At 36.2% G+C, this 21,947-nt stretch overlaps 1 protein-coding gene across 4 annotated transcripts in view; it reads right to left on the reverse strand.

Annotated features, from left to right (window-relative positions):
• Positions 1-2,428: 2,428 nt before the first annotated feature.
• Positions 2,429-21,947, reverse strand: part of LOC134538071 (poly(A) RNA polymerase gld-2 homolog A-like) — a 61,124-nt gene continuing 41,605 nt past the window's right edge. For all 4 annotated transcript variants that reach the window (XM_063379071.1, XM_063379083.1, XM_063379081.1 and 1 more), the window contains exon 12: positions 2,429-7,907. In XM_063379071.1, coding sequence (XP_063235141.1) covers positions 7,762-7,907 — 146 coding nt within the window. In that variant the 3' untranslated portion in view covers positions 2,429-7,761. The remainder of the gene's footprint in view (positions 7,908-21,947) is intronic.

Below are 21,947 nucleotides of genomic sequence, written 5' to 3' on the forward strand. Positions count from 1 at the left end.
GAACAATTGCTACCACTGCTGTTTATAAAGAAAAAAAAATTCTTTCTGTAAGTACTATCATTTTACAGTATTTGCCAACGAGTGAAAAAAGTAAACAAAACGTTTGCCCACAGAGTAGATAACATCCGCCTACAGTACAACCGTACTAACGTCTGCATTCGTGCTCCAGTCTTTATGTAACAAAATACCTCAAATGGATTTATAATAAATTTATAAAAAATATCAACTCCACAACCATCGCCACTCTGCAGTACGCATAATACAAAACTAAAACCAAACATCCAAGGAACCAAGAGCTAGTCCAGCTAGTTGGTTTGGTGTCTGTGCAGAGTGCGCGCATGTTGTCTAACTTCGATAGCTGGATTGCATACACCGTGCGTACTCTGTCAGAACTACATTCAATAGCTCGGCACGCACGTTGCCATGCAGTGTTTGTGGCAAATGGCGATAATTACTATACGTGATTTGGTTCTGCTTCACGACTTTAATTTTCATTGTAATTGATACTAAGAACGGGTTGCGTAATTATACGGTACTTTAAGTAATTGCCTAATTGGTTTAATATTAAGTAAATGGCAGTCAAAGTGTACTAATGAAATTGAAATTAAAAAAATAGACCACCAAACAAAATGCTAAAATTCGCGTTTTTAGCACAAAAGACTGAAATTCGCATTATTCAAAATAAAAGGCTGAAATTCGCGTTATTTTTCGCTTTATAGCAAATACTATTTTTTCAGGTCTCTACTAATTATAGACCAATATCACTTTTATGTGGCTTTTCTAAAGTTTTTGAAAAAATTATACATAAACATATTTCTTTTCATACATCCCATTTAATAGCGGATAGTTAACACAGTTTTGTACCTGGTAAAACTACAATCACAAATTTATTTGAGTTTGTTAATTATACGCACGGCGAAATTTTATCCCGCAAACAAGTGGATGCTATATATTTCGATTTAAGTAAAGCATTTGATACATGCAAGTACTCTCTAATTGTAGATAAATTAATTAGTTTTGGTTTGAATGCCTCCTACACTAATTGGTTCTGTAACTATCTAAATGAAAGATCCTTTGTTGTTCGTATTTGTAGCACTTTATCTTCATCTTTTAATGCATCGTCAGGAGTGCCTCAGGGTGGAACCTTATCACCTTACTTATTTGTAATTTTTATAAACGACATAGTTAATGTTATTCAGCATTCCAGAGCTCTGCTCTATGCGGATGATCTAAAAATATATAGTACCATTAGAACACCAAGTGATTGTATATTGTTGCAAGAAGATATAAATAATGTAACTAAGTGGTGTCAAACTAACGGAATGAAATTAAATGTAAAGAAGATTAAAATAATATTATTCTAGGAAAACATATACAGAAAATTTTAACTATGTAATAAACAACAACATGATACATACAGAGAACTTATTGTATGCATGATCTAGGTATTCTCTTAGATTCTAAATTTTACTTTCATCACCACGTGGATAATTTAATTGTAAGTGCAAACAAAATAATAGGACTTATTCAATATTTAACTTATTTGGCTAGCTCTCTTGATTCTGTAATTAGTCTTTATTTTACCTTAGTAAGATCAAGATTAGAGTATGGCTCTGTCATATGGAACTCTATAACTACTACTGACTCAAATAGACTTGAAAATATACAAAATAAATTGTTTTGATACATTTTTAACAAACATTTATAAATGATATTTCAGAGAATTTTAACTATGACTTAACCCTTGAAACCCTGAACACGCATACACTGCAATTTAGAAGGAAAGTTTCTGATACTGTTTTTGTACTAAATTGTTTTCTAAATGTTTACCACAGCTCTGAAATATTAAACAAAATTGGTCTTCCAGTTCCTTCATTCAATCATAGAACAATGTGACCTTTTCGAACGTATCACATAAAAAATAAGCTATCAAAACAGTGTACTGACAATTGTAATGATATTTTGAAAGATTTAGACCCTTTCAAAAGGGCCAAACTCTCAATGAAAGACATTTTGAATTATTAATTTTCTTGCAGTTAAGATAATTTCTGATGTAAATAATGTATTATTGTTATTTCATTGATAATGAATTAAATAAAAATTGACAAATAAAGTTATATTTTTTTAAGTGTCTTGTGTCATATGTTTGTGTTGTCCCATTTTATTGTTGTGTTATTGTTGTGTTATTATTGTGTTTTGTGTATGTTATTGTTATTTTTTTGTAATATTTGTTAAGTGCGCACCTGTTAAAGGCTCTGACTGTTGGTAGGCACTCAAATAATAATAAATAATTTTATATATATATATATATATATATATATATATATATATATATATATATATATAGATAGATAGTTAATTTTTGAAATACAGCTAGTGATACAATTGACACAGTGCAAAGGAGTTCATGTAAATACAAAATTCACTGTTACAGAATTTAACAAATCAATTTTATTTTCTCTCCTCGTTTCATGGAAACCAACAAATGTGTCTCAAATTGCAGTTTTCAAAAATAACACCTCCATAAATATTTTATTTAATTTACAAAAAAGATTTATGACAGGCTTATACCACATTAAAAAATAAAAAAGGGGACAGGGAGTAGAATAGCACGATTTAAATAGTGGTGTTAATTTTCATATCACCACCAATAGTTCCTTGCCTTTTGATTGAAGTCTTAAAATCTATCATGAATTTACAATTATTTAGAGTGGGCACTAGAAATAAAACTTCTGAACAACCAACTGCATTATATGCTGAAAATTATTGATGAAATGTTTACTTTAACATTCACTCACACTACCGAAATAAAGTTTTGCACCACCTAGTTATCTTGCAAGCATGTTATGGTATAATTTCCAGATTTCGGACTTTGCTTAGGTCATTATATTTGTACAGTAAAAATTGTGTTTAAGTGTTGTTAAATTTTTACTTTCATTCACTGTTCACAGTAAACTGTTGGTCACTTGCTAGCAAAGAAATCCAGGTGGTGCGAAAATATTTTAGAGTGATGTATGACACTACACTTCTTTTTGTTTAACATGGCAATATTTTTTTAGAACACACAGTTGATATTATTCACATGCAACTAAATTAACATGCTCAGCGACACTTACAACACTTCTGTCAAGAGGTGTGAAAATTAAAATTTAGATCTACAATTTTGAGATTCATATTCTATAATGTACCTAATTTAAAAAAGTCTCGGAGTGATGTGGGTAATAAATATTAGATTAACAGTACACAAAGTGAATTACAAACATACCAACATGGCAAAATCAAAACTTAATACAAATAACAGGGGTGTGCAAAGCTTTTGGAAATCAAGTCTAATCAAAGACTAATTTTCTTGCATTTGTGGAACAATTCAAAAACTTAAGTTTCCAAAGATTTTTTTTAAATGAATAGATAAAAGTGGAAGCCCAGTTTAATGCAGTGGTTCAGGAACATAACCAACACCATTATCTAAACACATTTAGATGGGAAGAGAACCAGTAGTGTCAATAAAAATAGGTTAGAACTGTCAGGACACTGATAATGGTAAGGCCTGATGCATATCTTTAAAACAACACACACTGTAAGTAAGTTGAAATTATTAGCATATTAAAAAGGTTTAGTTAAATTTAATTTAAGTATGATCTGTAGTTGATATGTTTCATTTTTTCTTATCTTTATCCAACAGTTAAGAGAACGCAGACTATTTGCAAACAAAGCCCACCTGGTGATTAGTTTCATTCAAAACATAATGAAGAGATGGATAACTGTACAGATCTGGTAGAAAATACTCAACCACAGATAATTAGGACTCTGCAATCCTGAAATGTTATAACACATGTTCCCGGTAGATGATGCGTGGAGACCCGGATGGCCCACCCCCTAATGCTGTAAATAGCAGGCGAGATGTTTATCTTTTAACAGCTCAGGCAATCATCTTCTCCCATCTTGCACACATACACAGAAAATGGTAACTTACATTGCATGAAGGCAAACAATGGTTCAGAAATTTTTTAAGTGAAACTTCTTTGCTGAGGGGGCTACAATTTGACAGCATGAGGGGAATAGTTAGGTATGTGGTGGGGGAGGAGTGTGCGTCAGTGGCAACACCACTCCAATGCATGCACTAGCGGTCGAAAGGGGTGACAGTAAAGGATGGGGGGTATAGGTACATAGCGTAGCATGCTATATGCTAATTGTAACGGCCGGAAGGGGAGATGGCAGAGGAGAGCAAGAAATGACACAGCAGTTATGCTACAGAATTCTCGTAACACCACTTGTGTTTGTCTACTCAGTTTTCGTAACGGCTAACAATTGATGCTGCCATATTTCTTTTATTTAATTTAAAGTATCTACAATTTATTTATTTGTGTGGAAAAGAGTTATTGTTATTGATTTGTGCAATTAACTTTATAAGTATCATTGAATTTATGTAAATAGTGTGATTGTAAAAAAAAAAGATTTAAGCTTTATAAGTGTAATTTATTTTTGGTATTTGAACACTGTGATTTAAATTGTCGAAAGTTGTTATAGACTTCTGAGATTGACTTAAAGTGTAATTTATGTTTGATTGGAGTGTATTTTTGTTCTTTCATTTTATTCATCTGGAGATAGTGTTCTTAATTCATGCCTAAAAATAATAAAAAGGCAGAAGCAGATAAGAGGCATTTTCAAAGGCAATGTGGGAATAAACTGCTAAAAGAGATGCAAAAAAGTGGCAGTGAACGGATGTGAGTGTACAAGGAAAAAGGCTTCCCCCCCCCACTCTTAATTTGAGATCATGCCTGCATCCTTAATATTCTTAATTATTATTACTTGTTTCATTAAAAGATTCTAATAATTTATCTTTATCTGTACCTAATAAGCATGTAGTTACACTTCTGTCGTACGTGGACTCCACACACACATTTTTTTAAAAATGTTTCTGTGAGCTGGCAATAGACGTCTCTTCTGGGGAAGACAGGGCTAAAAACAAAGATAAAGCTGCAATGGCCAATACATTTTTACAAGAGTAAGATCATGCCAAGTACGTACACATACCACATTTTATGATGGTTTATTTAGCAATGTGTACTTACACTTTTAAGAAAAAAAAAATCCTAATGAAATGTTTTGAAATCACACAATAGCTTGCACTCAATCCTTTTGAAAAGAAGCTTAGTTATAGGCAGCAATTTTAATTGGTTCTTTAAATGTTTCATGCAATGGGGAATTTTGATTTAATGTAGTTTTTTGGACATACGCCACTGCAGTTAGCCTATGTCCAAAAAACTGCTTTAAATTTTAATGTGTTTACTTTTCCAATGTAGCTACCAAAGTTAATCTTGCTGTTACATGTACGTAATTTTTGTTTGTACAATTTTTTCTTTTTATTTACAAGTAGTGGCAGTTTGCTAATTAATTTGCTAAACGCTTCTCACATTGTTCTTTTTTATATTAAGTGTGTAGTATGTAGAAAGTGCTGTTAAAACATCTACTCAAGCACTCAAATTTGTATCTATGAAATTTTCTTAATACAGACCAATATTTAAAAATCTTAGACTTTGTTTCAAAACAACAGTCTTCGCACACCCCTGACAACTAATAATTTTAACACCCTTGAACACAACATTTTACCACAACACACATATTGTTAATCTACAAGACATAGCTAAACGTAAAAACTAATACAAATAAATTTCTGAATAAAAAAAAAAAATACTCATTTGATCTCGGTATATTTTTTAAACAAAAAATTTATACAAATTACATAATGTGCGAACTGAAACAAAATCTCACCAGACAAACATTTCCTCTTATAATCATTAGTTACTAATTTTTTTTACGATTACCTACTTAACTGCATTTGTTATACTCGGATTCATTTTGTCGACACATTTTTGATATCTGCATTACGTATTACTAATTACTTACAATTTACCTTGTTTACAAATAACTTACATAAAGTGAAGAACATCTTTGGCACTTCATACATTTTGTTCCAGTTAAGACACTTTGACATTGGAAAGTTTGGCAGCTGCCATTCAAGCCACGACAGTGAGTGCTAGCACGGCACGGCAGTGTCGTTGGACTAGTCGCAACTCCGCCACTTACAATTCCTTTCATTGAAAACCACCTTCCTTTTCAGTTTCCTGGCGCTAAAACCACTCCCCGCACAGTACAGACATCACGTCCTTCAGATTGCCTCTCCAAGTACTTCAACAAATTTCTTCTCTGTCACACACACAATTCAAAATATATGTAATATTTAAATAGACATTTGCAAATTCTCATTTAAACTTTACTGATATATTTACACTTACGAGACAAGCATGCTGAAATGCCTCCAGTATTGTACGAACACCTTTTCTAGCATCAAACATGCACGACACCCCCCAAACAGACAATAAACTCTTTTGAAGCCAACAATTTTCTACAACAGTAAAAATCTCAAAGGACAAGGTACACGCACAGAATTAAACACGTTGGGAACTTAAACATAAAAAACATGCATGTAGGAAACTTATCATTAACAAAGATGGCCTGGAACTGTAATATTGCACTAAATTACGTACTTGCATGGATATCAAAGTATCATACCAACTTAATGGAAAACCTTAAATTCTCAACTATTTTCATGGTTATTTTTTTCAGGAGCATTGCTTACTTTTAGTCACCTGTAAAATTATTTTTTTCACTCAGCAATAAATAGCAAATATTTTGGCCATTAAAATAACATACATATGATCTCTCACACACACTATCACACCACAAGCCTACAAATTATGAACTAGTCCATGGAATGTATAGCACAGATCTCATCGCCATCGCAAAAACCCTTCATAAGCAACTCTCTAAACAACCAATTTCATTTTAAGTGGTTCCATGGACAACGATCAGCCACTGCTTCAATTAAGTTGTTTCTTTATTGCTAACGGTTACAAAAATTATTTCTGCGGTACTTTAACAAAAAAATGTAATACAACAAAGATACAAATACTAATTATGGGCTGTTCATTAAAATAATGAAACCAAAGAAAAATTCTTCTAAAATTAAAGATCTGTCCAGCGACATAAAAAAATCCATATATATGCATCAACGAGGTATTTAATTTTTACAGGATTTTAACCAAAACCACACATAAATCTGCCATCAGAAAACGTCAAAAAATAACATGATTTCCCATTAAAAAAATAAAAATATAAATGCAGAGGCAGAAAATTTTTTAAATAACAGAAATAAAAATACAAAAAAAAAAAATAATGACCCAATATTTTAATTACTGTATACCAGCACAAAATTATATATATTTTTTTGCTGAGATAGCCAAAATATTTAAAAAAAATGGCTATCTCAATTTTTTTAATTTTTTTTTAAACATATTTACAAAACAATTATTAAAATGGGAAAATTTCTTTGTGTGTTAAAAAAGTTAAAAAATATTTTAACACAACTACTATCATACCAGTTTTTAATTATTGCAGCAAAAAAAGTTATTAAATGCTTCTTTCTAGACATTTATTAAAGCTGTCAACTTGGATCACAGCATAATGCATATGTGACTAGTTTCGTTAACCTCTGCAGGCATTGGCTGGCTACCACATCTCCAACTGCTCTGTTTTTAAGATGACACAAACCTGCCACATTTTCAGCACAAATCAGCCAAGCCAGAAATAAGTCCATTACACTCATCAAATAAAGCAAATCATTTTTCAGCATCACTTTTTTTCTTCCCCAAACGAGAACACGCAACTTTACACACAAGACTCTCGGCTTGCCAACCATGTTCAATCGATTGCGTCAAGTCGAAATATACTTTCCAGTTTCTTCGTCTTCTTCAGGTGGTTGAATGACTTGACGAACACATGCTTCACTTTCTCGAACACATCCCGGTCGTACACCGATCTGGCAGTGTTGGTGAGATCGAACGGCTCTACAAAACAGGCCACAATCAGACTACCATCACATTTTTTTCTACAGTTGCAATAGTTACCAACTTTTGAGCTGGTCACCCATCAACGTGTAAAACTGTGTGCAGGGCTTCAGTATAAAACATTGTATCCAAAATGTAATACCTGGTTTTTAAAACCTTTGCACATCCCTACACAAGCTTTATTCCCTTGTTTTGATAGTGAAAATTGGAAAACATCATGGCTGAAGGTCACAAACCAAAGGATCTTTTATAATAACAGAAACTTCCTCATCACTACCTCAGCATTACTATTTATATTTTAGAATTTTATTGCAAATTTTTTAATTAATTTACTAGCGCAGCTAATAAACTAGGTAGGTAACGTTAATTATTTATTGCACAAGGCAGTCTCATTTATTAGTTGTATTTATTTATCCTGTAACTTATTATGTACAGTTAATTATTTGAATGGTAGAGTGAGCATGTGATCAACCAAAACTATCGAGATGCCAAGGCATGTGAAAGTGGCGCGCTGGTTCATGAACTACTTCAGTATTACTGTGTAGAAAATCCGCAAGATGGCAATACCGAAAGAAATAGTAAAAGTAATAGTTGGTAAGACATGAAGTCGCATGTGTGCGCCCTCTGGCGTGGGGAGAGTCAAACTTGGTGCGGAGACACGAGAGGATGTATTTTCGCTAGTCTTCGCCTGCACGCCAAATTTGTGCGCGATGGAGCAATGGACTGTGGCGTTTGATTAGAGTGGTTTCCCTTCAGCTAGACTGGGAGCAGTTATGTCAGAATTTTGTTTACAAGGTTTTTGCGTAATAAACTGGGAACATTTACTGGTTGGAAATGTATTTGGATTGTAACAATGATATAAACTGTAAGTTATAATTTTAATATTATGTTGGTTCGAGCCACACCATGTCCAAGACATATTGGACAGTGACTGCAACAGGTGGGATTGTTCTGCAAGTGCAGCAGAAAATGTTTCTATGATTATGATAAAGTGTTTGGCAGTAATACATAAATTTTACATCAAGTATTGATGGCAATTTCAGTTTGAAGGAGAGTTTGTTTTGGGGGCTCGCCATGCGTGCCATTTAACTCGGCTTTCAAGTGTCAGATGTCGAAGTACACTTTTAAATTTGGCAATTTGATTTTACGTACACACAATAATTACGTAAGAATGATTCATCAGAATATTACTGCTGAAGTTAGTAAATAACAGTAATTGTGATAGATTAGTTTTGGATGGCGAATAGTGAACTGAAAGTACAAGTTGTTGGAACACGTTTAGGGAAAGCCTTTTCATAGGTTTATTTAATAGCAATAAATATAATTATTTTTAATAATACTTTAATTATTAAGGGTAAAAAAAATAAAGTTAGAATATATGTTTTATAAGCTGCCTTATCGATTTGAATAAATAAATAAAAAATAAAAAAAAAATATATATATATATATATATATATATATATATATATATATTGTATTCATTGAGTATTTTGTTTAATATAATTTTTTTTATAAATATTTTTTGAATTGAAAGGTAAAGCTCTGCTCATGTTTAACTTGTAGATTCATAAGTTTCCTAATAATTAGTTCTCTACACAGTTTCATTTTAATTATTTTGATGCTCTGCAATCTGCTTTTTATATTACCAGCTTTGTTATACACCAACCCTTCACTTAGCATGACTAATGCATTCCTAAAGAAAAATGTTTATGTTATTTGAACTCGCACATTAGTCTCCATAAATAGCAAGGCTAATTTACTTAATGTGTTCCAAAGTGTGTAGCGATATATTCTTTACGTAATATAAATGCGTAGAATAACACTCAATGATAAATATGTCACACCATTTATCTTCATAAGCCTACCCATCGAGTAGTACTTTGTATGACAAATATGACACCGTATAACGGGAGATAGGTGGTTATGTAATTATCGTCATTCGGCTGGCTGGCCCACCTGGGCGTGACCTTTTCCATAACTTTCCAGACCAACCTTAACTGGCAGTAAAACCGATATTACTGTCTGGATACTTACATTTTAATTTTTCAAACATTAAAGTGCTTATTCGTGTATCACCACTTGGTTCACACAAGTCTGTCAGGCACGGGATTTTTTTTCATTGCACCATTCATTTAACAACCTTTTCTATGTGAATCATCTGTTCATTTCTGTTTCAGAATATAATGTCAATTATATTCCCGCTAGTAGAACCAACTACATCAGACATAAATAAATGTTTGATAGAGTCCTTATTTTGTACGATTGTGCGCACAGTTGACTTGCTCAAAACTAAAGTGCGACCAACATACCGTAAGTGAAGTATAAAAGAGCACGCCAAACAATTTAAATTAATAAGTCACGCAACAAAAACTTTTCTTCAACTTGAAATAGAAAAAGAAAAATCTGTGATCTGAATGCCAGCCTAAACGAACGCGTAACTATCGTTGTAGTACACATTTACCATGAAAGATTGCGGGCCATAAATGTAGTTAAATCGGCACTGGACAGAGAGCGCGCGTTGCATGCAATCGGCGAGATATCGATATTTGACTACGTGTGCTCGCTCTATACAGGAAGCAAAAAAACCAAACATGAATGATGCCAACTAGCGCTGGCTACATTTTTGTAAGTGGTACACCGTGACGACGCAAACAAACAAATAAAGGTTATAACGTTTAAAAAGTCTATAACAGAAAATTTACACATCAGACAATTTTGAATTTCCTTTAATTAAATAAGTAGTAATGTCTAAATAAATATTAGATTTATACTTTAAAATACATTGTTTTATATGGAAAAAATTCCCACACAAAGCCCTCCGAATCTAAATAGTGGGACCAAAAACATCATGCAACGATTACACGAGAGGTTTTTTTTATCCAAATTTTGACGCCCTAAAATATAGGTGTGACGATTATGCGATAGAGGGTAAGTGTGGTCTTACTGACATTCTGCATGCCGTAATACTTCTAGTTTTCTTGAATACTTACACACTCACTTGGAAGCCATGATTCCAATATGATTCCAACTGCAGGTGCTTGCGCACGTACAGTTACTGGTAAACGAATGGGCAGATGCTGCTTTGTGTTTGTGCATGCAAGTTTCCTGCCACTGGCTAGACTGAAGTCATCACAGCCCCGTCTGTGGCCAAGCGACAATGGTACGGCCCGGCGGCATACGCACGAACGTAAAAACATTTGGTCCATTACACTCCATAGTCGCAACTGAACTTGCCATAGCTGATGTTTATACAACAGCCGATAGCAAGTCAGCCCTGCACACACATCTCTTTCCCCCTCGTAAAGCTAACTGTATGCCACAGTACATCTGTTGTTTACTGAATTGAAGCACACTTCGTGGTATCAAGCCTGACTTTTTTTTGCCTGTTGTAATTTTGTGCTAACTGAAATTTGTAGATGTGCTATTAAAGACTGGGGCAATAAAATATTAACATAGCACTAAATGAATTCGCCCAATTTCAAGACGTGCTAAGTGAGGGAGTTGTATTTAACAGTGAAAGAGTATTTATTTTTTTGCATTTTTATACGAGACTCTATACAGAGAGCAAAGGAGTTGAATACCAATACCTTTTAAATGAGTTTAAATAACACTGACGGCCACAACATATGCATATATTTACATTAATTTTTGTGCATCTTGCTCCTGCAAAAAAATAGCAATTTTAAATTCTACTTGCACTCCAGAGAACATGGGTTGTAACAACCTTTCTTTTCTAATGTTAGTTTTTCATGGTTTCCCACATCACTTCCGGAAAATTCTGGGACAATTCCTTACCCTAATTCTCCCGTGTGTTTGATGAGCTCGCTGATAGGTCATTAAACTAATTACATACATTCTTCTACAGTAAAATTTTACAGTTATCACACTGAATTGGTTATTTCATTTTCTTGTCATTGCTATTATTGGATGGCTTTTTTTTGTAAATTTTTTCCTATGCCTCCTTTAATTTATTGTTAGACCACAAATTCTAACACCAATGTTATTTTCGAGCTGCAAAGGTCACACAAGTGATATCAATCATTAACACTTGCATAACTTTTAACCTTTATCAAAAAATATTTATAAAACATCATTTGAGAATAGTTGACACACAAATAAAATGAAAAAATGATATAACCTAGGTATTTGGTGAGTGAGACATTTATGACGAAAAGACTGCTTCCATTGCAATGCCTTGCACTTAGAGATGGTGAAAACCTTAAAATTTTATTGCAAAATTATAACTAATACTAGTATACAATGTTACCAAATCAGACCAAAATGCAGGATAACCATACTGTTTGGACTTGTAAATATTGTGTATTAATTTAGTGTATAGTAGGGGTGTGCAAATATTCGAAATTGCAAATATTCGTGCGAATCAAATATTTGATTCGATTCACATTCAAAACCAAATGAGGTATTTGAAAATTTCAAATATTCGAAAGTTTTCGAATGTATTAAAATATTACTTTTGTTTGACAAAACGTGTGATACAATAATATGTCGAACCTAGAGAAATCATTTTTCCAAGACTTAACAGAAGAAAAAAAACTGTAAGCGGACCTTTACTTACATCAAATTTTAGGTTAGGTAAATGGGCATACTGAGAACAGTTAAAGCCAATGTAGCGTGAAAATTATCATAAATGCTTACGTTTTTACTGCAAACTTTACGTGATGTGTAGCATAATTAATTTATTATATCCAGTTGTCCTTAGCACAATTTTTGGGTGAGCCATGTGCCATATAAAAGTGTAAAACTACATATTTAAAACAATGCCAGCGCATCAGCTTTCATAAATAACCTTTAAAAACTAATGCAAACACACTCTTTGGTCACCATTCTATTAATTTTACTAATACAAATATAGAGAATTTTTTTTAACGATAGAAAAGTAAACAGCTGCCATCATGGCTACAGCAAAAAAGAAAACGTGTCCGTTTGTGGTTATGGCCAGTAGAGCGGCCCATGGCCAGAGAATTGTGTTGCTAGAATTGCTCCAGCGCAATCGGTTTTTAAACTACCGAAAATGTTACGTAAATAATGAGATAAAATTAAAAAGACACGATAAACAAAATTCATTAAAATTATTTTGCCTTGACACGTTTGATTCCAAAAGACTCTGAGAATGGAATATTGACCATGCTTACAAGCAGTTGTAATAAACAACTCTTCGATATATTGATTGGTAATCGCTTGACTATTTATTGCGGAAAATAAAACTGATACATCGTAGATCTGTTTACTTTCATAAACTTTTTTTGCAGTTTTTAATTTTCAGAAGAAGAAGTGAAGTTCAGAACATTGTTTTACTGCTTCTGGGAACATTGTCACTTCCAAGAGGCAATGCCTGGATCCAGAACATGGAAAGGAATTTGTCCTTTCGCACTGCAATTTACGTAATGTTGATGGCAAGGAGTAGGCTTGGCTTTTGATGAAGACATTTCTATATCAATGATTGTGTTTTATTACTAAACCATTAGAAGAGATAAAAATTTGCATGTTACTTGAGTAATAAAAATGTAAATAAAGCTAAAGAACATTACTCTTTTAAACAACAATTTATAATATGCCAAATTTGGACTGTAATTATTCAGATTTATACTTAGAACTTAATTAGAAAATATTCGCAAATTATTCGCTATTCGCAAATACGTATTTGCAATTATTTGATTCACATTTGATTTGCATTGAAAAAGTCACATTTGCACAGCCCTAGTGTATAGTGTTAGAAACGTTTGAATTTTGTACTTCCCGTGCTGCTTTCTAGCAGCGCTAAGTTTTTAAGTTGGCTGCCTGCCAAGGTGGGTAGCCATGCAGCTTCCGGCAACGAAGCAACAGTTGTTGTTCAACCATCATGGCGGTAAGTTGTGCTATCGTGCACGCTTGCTGCCAATCAAGTTGTTCGCGAGTGAATCGTTATTAATTGTTTCGTTTTTTATGGATTTTACAGTCTCTTACGTCTCTAGACAAAACATTTGGTCCTCCGGGCCGGATAGTTCCGGTTTTTTCTGGTGTTGTTTAAAACTGGTGTTTTGTGTGCGCGTGGTAAACAATCACACTTCGTTCATGTTATTTTGTATGCTATACTTTCGTTATTTAGATTATTTTCATGGTCAAGATCTCTTCGGCAACGTAATTCGCAGAGATTTAGTGACCTAAGAAACTGTTATATAGTCTTTGTTTCCGTGGAATATATTTCGTGTAGGGATTAAGTTGTATTATTTCTCTGCGTCTGCTTATGTTTTTCGTTGCGTTAGGTGTTTTTGCTGGATATAAATTTTGATTTGCTGTGTCTAACCTCAGTTATATTGGTCTTCATTGTGTTTATTTCTTTGTTTTCGTGCCATTTTGATGATTTCATCCTGTGCTTCTGTGTGTGACCATGGTAGATGTAGGCTCAGCACTCGTGCATATCCGCCTAGCAGAAACTCGGCTCAAACGTGCCGTCGACCTTTCTCAAAATGTTGGTGACGATGCTTCTAAGCAAGGCTTGTTTCGGGCCACAGTTCGTGATCTACCCCAAGTCTGTGATAAGATCGAGGTGGATTTTGTGGTTCTTGGGGCAACACAAAATTCTGATATCGATCTCTCAGAACTGTCGGCACGTATAAACGACTTAGAAGAGAAATATTTTGAAGTCATGACGACGGTAAGTGCCCTGGAGGGGTGTTCGATGGAGAGCTCGACATCTTAAAAGCCCAAGGTGAGCAATTCTGGGGTGGCTTTACCAAAAATTACGCTTCCAAGTTTTGAGGGTAGCATTAAACATTGGCCTAACTTCTCCAACCTATTTTGCACACTCATTGCTAACAATAGTGACCTTCATCTGTTGAGAAACTGGCTTATCTGAAGACTAATCTCAGTGGTGAACCCCTCAAGCATGATTCAGGCCTTGCCCATGTCTGAAGTAAACTTTGATGTGGCTTGGAAACTACCAGTACGAGAACAAGAGGCTCATTGTGTCTGTGCATTTGGAGGCTTTACTTCAAGCACCCTCTGCCTCAGCTGACTCTCCCAAGGCATTGCGCAAACTGTTGAACACTGTTACAGAGAATGTGTCTGCTCTTAAGGCCTTGTCTGTCCCTGTAGACCAGTGGGATCTGATGCTGCTGCCCATTCTATGCAAATGTTTGGATACTGCCTTACAAACACAATGGGAAATTACATTAACAGATGAGTTTCCCACTCGTAGTAGTTTAACGTCGTTTCTTGAAAAACATTGTCGTGCTCATAAGGCTGTGATAGCATCCTGTTCTAGGAGTTCGGGAAATCAGGTTCCCAAACAGATGGCTCAAGGGTACCAAAATAGCTGGAGGCAGTCTCGAGGTCAGCCTGTACACACATTAGTAAGTTCTCCACAGTCACAAAGTTGTCTCTTGTGTAATGACATTCATGTGGTTAGGTTATGCCCTATCTTCTCGCAGGGTAGCCCCAAGGAACGATATGCAATAGTAAAGGAGCATAAGTTGTGTCTGAATTGTCTTTCCCCATCACATTGATCAAAGTGGTGCCTCTCTAAGTCATCATGTCATCATTGTAAGGCACGTCACCATTCCATGCTGCATTTTGGGGGTCAGCGATCAGATGAAGACTCCATCCCATCCAACTTAGACATCATCTGACTCTAATCCTGCCACTGTTGCAGTAACTGCTGCTCAACCTACCTCAACAACAACAATATTGTCGTCAACTGCTCAAGTACAGATTTTCGATCGTTTTGGTGTGCCTTGTGTTGTACGTGCATTGTTAGACACTGTCAGTCAAGCCAGCTTTATCACCTAACAGTACCTTCAAAAACTCCGGCTGGTTCGCAGACAGGCCCATCTTCCCATACATGGTTTGTCCAGTACACCTGTGAATGTGGCTAAATCCTCCACATCAGTTGTCATCTCCCCAGTGGGCAATACAGATATGTAATAAGTTTGCCCTGGATGTATTTGTGTTACCATGCATTACCAATAGCTTGCCGAGTGCAAAACTCTCATTGGATGTGCGTCAATCAGTGGCTCATCTGAAGCTTGCTGATCCTTCTTTCGACACCCCTGGTCCTGTTGACCTGCTTATTGGTACAGACCTATTTCCTCTTCTCGTGACTGGAGGCAAGATTGAAGGGTCTCCAGTGGCTCTCGACTCTCTTTTGAGATGGATTCTCATGTGAAAGGTGGAAGCCGAAGCTCAATCATCCCGCCGGGCATTGTATTGTGTCACATTGTTCACTTCTTACCCTCCATTAGATGATGATGTACGAAAGTTCTGGGAAATTGAAGAATTCCCATGTGTAGAACACAAGTCTCCTGAGGATGTTTGTTGCGAAACCATGTTTGAAGAAACTCACATCCGAAATGAAGAAGGCCGATACAGTGTGTCCCTGCCATTTCGCCACTCGAGACCTGAGTTGGGCACCTCTAGACCCAAAGCTATAAATAGGTTGATGCGCCTAGAGCGACGCTTGAAAGGTGACTCAAAGCTCAAACTGATGTACTTAGAGTTTGTGGAAGACTATCTTGCCACAGGTCACATGGAAAAAGTTCCAGATGATCAGATTAATGTGACGCCAGCATATTATATCCCCCACCATTGTGTCGTGAAGCTGGAGAGCTCAACCACAAAGCTGCGAGTAGTGTTTGATGCGTCTGCTAAGAGCTCATCCGGTGTCTCATTGAATGACACACTGCTAACCGGCCCCAAGCTGCAAAGAGACATTTTTGACCTACTGTTGAACTTTCGGCTACGTGCCTTTGTGTTTACGGCAGATGTTAAACAAATGTACTGTCAAATATCTGTTCTGCCCCAGCACCAGGACTACCAATACATTGTTTGGTGCTTCTGTGATTCGGAACCTGTGCAGGACTATCGATTGAAGACGGTGACTTATGGCTTCTCGTCAGCTCCGTTCTTGGCCCTTCGAACTCTTCAACAACTGGCAGTCGATGAGAAAGACCACTTTCCAGCTGCCTCAATCCGATGTGTATGTCTATGATGTAGTTACAGGTTCTCACTCTCTTGAATATGCTCTGGCCATCCAAAAGGACCTCCGAGCTCTTCTTGCCAAAGGGGCTTCAAGTTGAGGAAGTTCATGAGCAACTAATTCAGCGCTCATAGACTGGCTTCTGTCTTAAGATGTTGATATGCCCCAACCATTTGATCTGGATCCTGAGAGTCAAGTTGTGGTCAAGGTCTTAGGACTTCAATGGAACCCAGTCTCGGACACCTTCTCTTATGTAATCCGAGGCCACTCCAGTCATGTTACGAAGAGGAGCATCCTTGCCACCATAGCCAGAATATTTGATCCTCTAGGATGGCTCACTCCACTGTTAATGTTTGCAAAGCATCTATTGCAACTGTTGTCGGTGCGGTCCATTGACTGGGATGATCACCTCCCCCCTGATCTTGTTTCTCAGTGGGATCATTTTAGGCAGGAGCTCCCTCGTTTGTCCTCCATTGCTGTCTTTCGGTTCATTAAGGGTCCAGAAGGCTCTACCTATCAGCTGCCTGGTTTCTGTGATAGTTCTGAAATTGGTTACGCGGACGTGGTGTACCTGCACATAGTGTGCCCGGATGATCGAACCATCATTCGTCTGCTGATAAGTAAATCCAAGGTTGCACCAGTCAAGAGCCAAACCTTACCTCGCCTGAAGCTTTGTGTAGCACTAATGTTGGCTCGTGTGATTGAGACTTACCAAGAAGTTTTGCACGTATATCCCATCACAGCCTGGACAGACTCACAAGTGGTTTTAGCATGGATTAACTCATCTCCTCATCAGTTGAATACTTTTGTAGCTAACCGGGTAAGCAAACTCCAAGAGCTTACCCGCCCAGTTGGTGGAAACACGTACCATCTGAGTTCAATCCTGCTGACTGTGCCTCTCGTGGTCTCTTCCCTCTTCAACTATTGGATTATCACTTGTGGTGGACTGGTCCACCGTAGTTAATAGAGTCACCCGGACAGTGGCCTTCCAGTCATCAGATGCAGTGGAAGTGGATCCCGCCATGATGGAGAAGAAGACTGTTACCTTGACCACTGTAATGTCTTCTGATGATCTTGGCCAGTTGGCAATGCGATTCAGTCGACTAACCAGGCTTCTGCGTGTCACGTTCTGTTTATTGCGCTTTGCCCACAATTGTCGCGTTTCACTGAAAGAGCGCAAGACTGACAATATGTCTCCTGATGAGCTGTTTAAGGCTTCACATTTTTGGCTCTTCTGAGTACAATCACATCATTTCAAAGAGGATATACGTGCTCTGAAGAAGGGACAACAATGCATTTCCCCTCAGATTCGCAAACTAGTACCCTTTCTTGATGACTGTGGCTTGATAAGGGTAGGTGGTCGTTTAGCTCACTCCAGTGTTCCCTTTGAGCAGAAGCACCCGGTGCTGCTTCCAAAATCTCACAATTTGACTGATCTCATTATAAACCACTATCTTGAAATCCTGGAGTTCAGATACTTAGAGGAAGTCTTAGAGAACAATTCTGGATTCTTGCAGATAAGGATGCCATCTCTCGCTGCTTGCATCACTGTATTCCATGTTTCAAGCAAAGACCAGTAGCAAGCACACCTCTCATGGGCGATCTTCCAGCTATGAGAGTGCAACAGGTTAAACCATTTGCCAAAGTAGAAGTTGACTATGCTGGTCCTTTTATGGTTAAACTTGGTCGGGTCCGTGGGGCAAAGGTTTTGAAGACTTACCTTTGTATTTTTGTCTGCTTCGCTACAAAGGCAGAACTAGCTTCAGACCTGTCCACTGATACCTTTATTGGAGACTACAAACGTTTTCTTGCCAGGCGTGGGAGAACATCTGATATCTACAGTGATCGTGGGACCAACTTTGTCGGAACTCACAATCGTCTGAAGGAACTTCAGCAACTTCTGTAGTCGGCACCACACCAGCAGGCTGTCACTGATGCGTTGTCCCAGCTCGGTGTCATGTGGCATTTTAATCATTCTGCTGCTCCCCATTTTGGTGGTTTGTTGGAGGCCGGGGTAAAGTCATTCAAGTAAAGTTATTGGTGAACAAGTACTCATATTTGAAGAGCTGTACACCATTCTAGTGCAGGTGGAAGCTACGTTGAACTTGAGACCCCTGTGCCCTTTGAGCTCTGATCCCAATGACATCAGTGCTCTAACCCCTGGCCATTTCTTAACCCTGGAGCCACTGGTCGCACTAACAGAGCCTAACTTGAGGGATGTATGGCTAAACCGCCTTAAACGTTGGCAACTTTTGGAACGCCTCCAACAGGACTTTTGGCATCGTTGGCACAGGGATTACTTACACATGCTCCAACAGCAGCAGAATTGCAATGAGCAGGGAGTTAGTCCCACTGCCAACCAACTTGTGCTCCTGAAAGAAGACAGACTTCCACCTCTACAGTGGCGCTTGGGGCGCATCGTGGAGCTCTACCCTGGGAAAGATGATGTTGCCAGAGTGGCTACTATTCAGACTTCTAGTGGAACTTTGAAGCGTCTTGTGGTGAAGCTCTGCCCGCTACCGTACAATTGCAGAGCTGCCAACCTCAAATCACACCCACCAGTAATGACAATTATATGAAAAAAAGTACGCGTAAATAATACTCGATAAATTTTTCCTGGGAAATTATGACACACACAAGATAAAACAAGGACAATAATATGCAAAATAAATGAAAAATATAGGCCTATGTTTATGAATACAATACAAATTAATGAATAAAAAAAAAAAAAACTATTTGAACAATGCAGTCATCTGAATATGTAAGAAATGTCAATAATTTTACTGGAAATTTTGAACCTTCAATTCAAAGTATTCAAAGTTAAACTTGTAAACAACTGTCTTTTTATTTGCTTCTTTTATCCTGGTTGGATTAGAACTGTCTTGTAAACAAACAACAGAAGACAAACAAAAGAACTTGTAAACAATAACTCTGCATTCGTTACTTTCGTTTCTTCAGATGTAGCGAAAAAATGACGATATAGATTTATTGCTCGTCATGGCTATAAAATGTTCCGCATGTTTCTTTGATTCAATATGCCGTCTACAGTAATCCCTTCCACCATGTGCAATCGAAAAGTCACACGTGCATACATTACAAAACGCGTGGTGTTCCAAAACATTTGAAGACAACAAGCAAGGCCATTCTGTTGAATAGTTTAGGTCAAAAGTTTTGAAGAATTGCGTTCTTTTTTTCCCCCCAAAAACACTTTTGTTCTGTCACACGCTTCATTTCTACAACCGGCACTGAAGAACAATTATGATGAAAAAAATGGCTTTCAAAAAAAATTAAAACAACACAGGTTAGCCAAAGTACCGTACAAAAATTATTGTAGCCAACAAACGAAAAGTCCGAGAATATGTACTAGTTGTGTCGTACAGCGGACATAATAAAATCCCATTATTATTTTAAAACACGAGAATTAATCTACTTATTTCGACAGTACATGCGCACACATACTAGTTCCGTTCTTTCGCAACCACGGGATGTATTCGAACTGCGTTCACGAAACAGCACAGCAGAAACGGAATTTTTTCCGTTACCGTGCAGCACAAAGCCTCGTTTCCGTAATAATTACGGAAAATCCGTAATGGTTGGCAGCTCTGCAATTGTTAAAATGGGACATTTCAAGGCGGGCAGTAATGTTTGGACTTGTAAATATTGTGTGTTAATTTAGTGAGAGTGTTAGAAATGTTTTAATTTTGAACTTCCCGTGCTGTTTGCTAGCAGCACCAAGTTTTCAAGTTGGCTGCCTGCCAAGGTGGGTAGCCCTGCAGCTTCTGGCAACGAAGCAACAGTTGTTGTTCAACCATCATGGCGGTAAGTTGTGCTATTGTGCATGCTTGCTGCCAATCGAGTTGTTCACAAGTGAATCATTATTAATTGTTTAGTTTTTTTTATGGATTTTGCAGTCTCTTACGTCTCTAGACAAAACATATAGACAATAAAATCAAGACTGAACTACTTCATCCAGCTTACCACAGTATGCTTGGATCTTGAGAGACTGAAACATAACTGGTGTGTGTCTCTTTGCTGGATTGCAACCACAAAGCAACAGTTAGTGCAATGTTAAGAACAGTATGTTTGTCTTGGCTATACTAAAAAGTTTAGCAGTTATAAAATTTATTTTTTATATTAAAAATAGTGCTTTAAATACCAACATATTCAACTCAAGTTTAAAGTTTTCCAAAGTATCGCAGACTCATTGTATCATGTCAATTTCACTGTTCATAATCAAGTTAATTCTATGTGAACAATGCCAACAATAAATTATATTTGGGGGTATTCAACCATGCTGATCCCGTACATGGAAGAAACATGTTTCAGTACCTTTCCTTCGGTAGATTATTAAATATTAATTTTTCTAATATTTCACAGTTTCCAAATTTCTACACAACCAATACTTGGTTGTAAGTCAAGGCAGTTTTAAGTATTTTTTCAAGGGCTGGGCCGATACCAGCTTTTCCTGATGCCCCAGATACCAACCTACGCTGCCAATATATTACATACAGATACCACATTTCTTTTTTATTCTCTATAATACAGCAAAACACAGTTACTGTTTTAAATTATAAAATTACAAAATGTAATAAAATAATAATATAAAACCACTAGGTACTTGTAAAGTTGCAATGATATTAGATAACTAATATTGAATGCCAAAAAATTTTAATACACAAAATTTGGCATTTTTTTTTAAATTCATAGCAACAATTTAATACATGAAATCCAGAAATTAGATATTAAAAAAAACAAACAATATTATGCTTAAAATTTATTTGGTACATTAAAAAGATTTAATAATTTTATTTTCACTACATATTTATGCATTATTTGGTCCAAAAACCAAATTTTAAGAACATCATTTCATAGTAAAATCATCTTAAAAATATCCCACTTATAAAAATTTCCTAAATAATAAACTGAAAACAAGTTAGCATTTTACCTATCAGACTTTAAATTCCTACAATTTTACTCTTAAAATAAGTTTTCCCTGTGAAATTAATATGTCTAAATATTTGAGCTAGGCAGGTTAAGAATTTTGGTTCAAACAATTTCGGGCGGTA

This window comes from Bacillus rossius, chromosome 1, assembly GCF_032445375.1.
Source record: "Bacillus rossius redtenbacheri isolate Brsri chromosome 1, Brsri_v3, whole genome shotgun sequence".
In the NCBI taxonomy this organism is placed as follows: Eukaryota; Metazoa; Arthropoda; class Insecta; order Phasmatodea; family Bacillidae; genus Bacillus; species Bacillus rossius.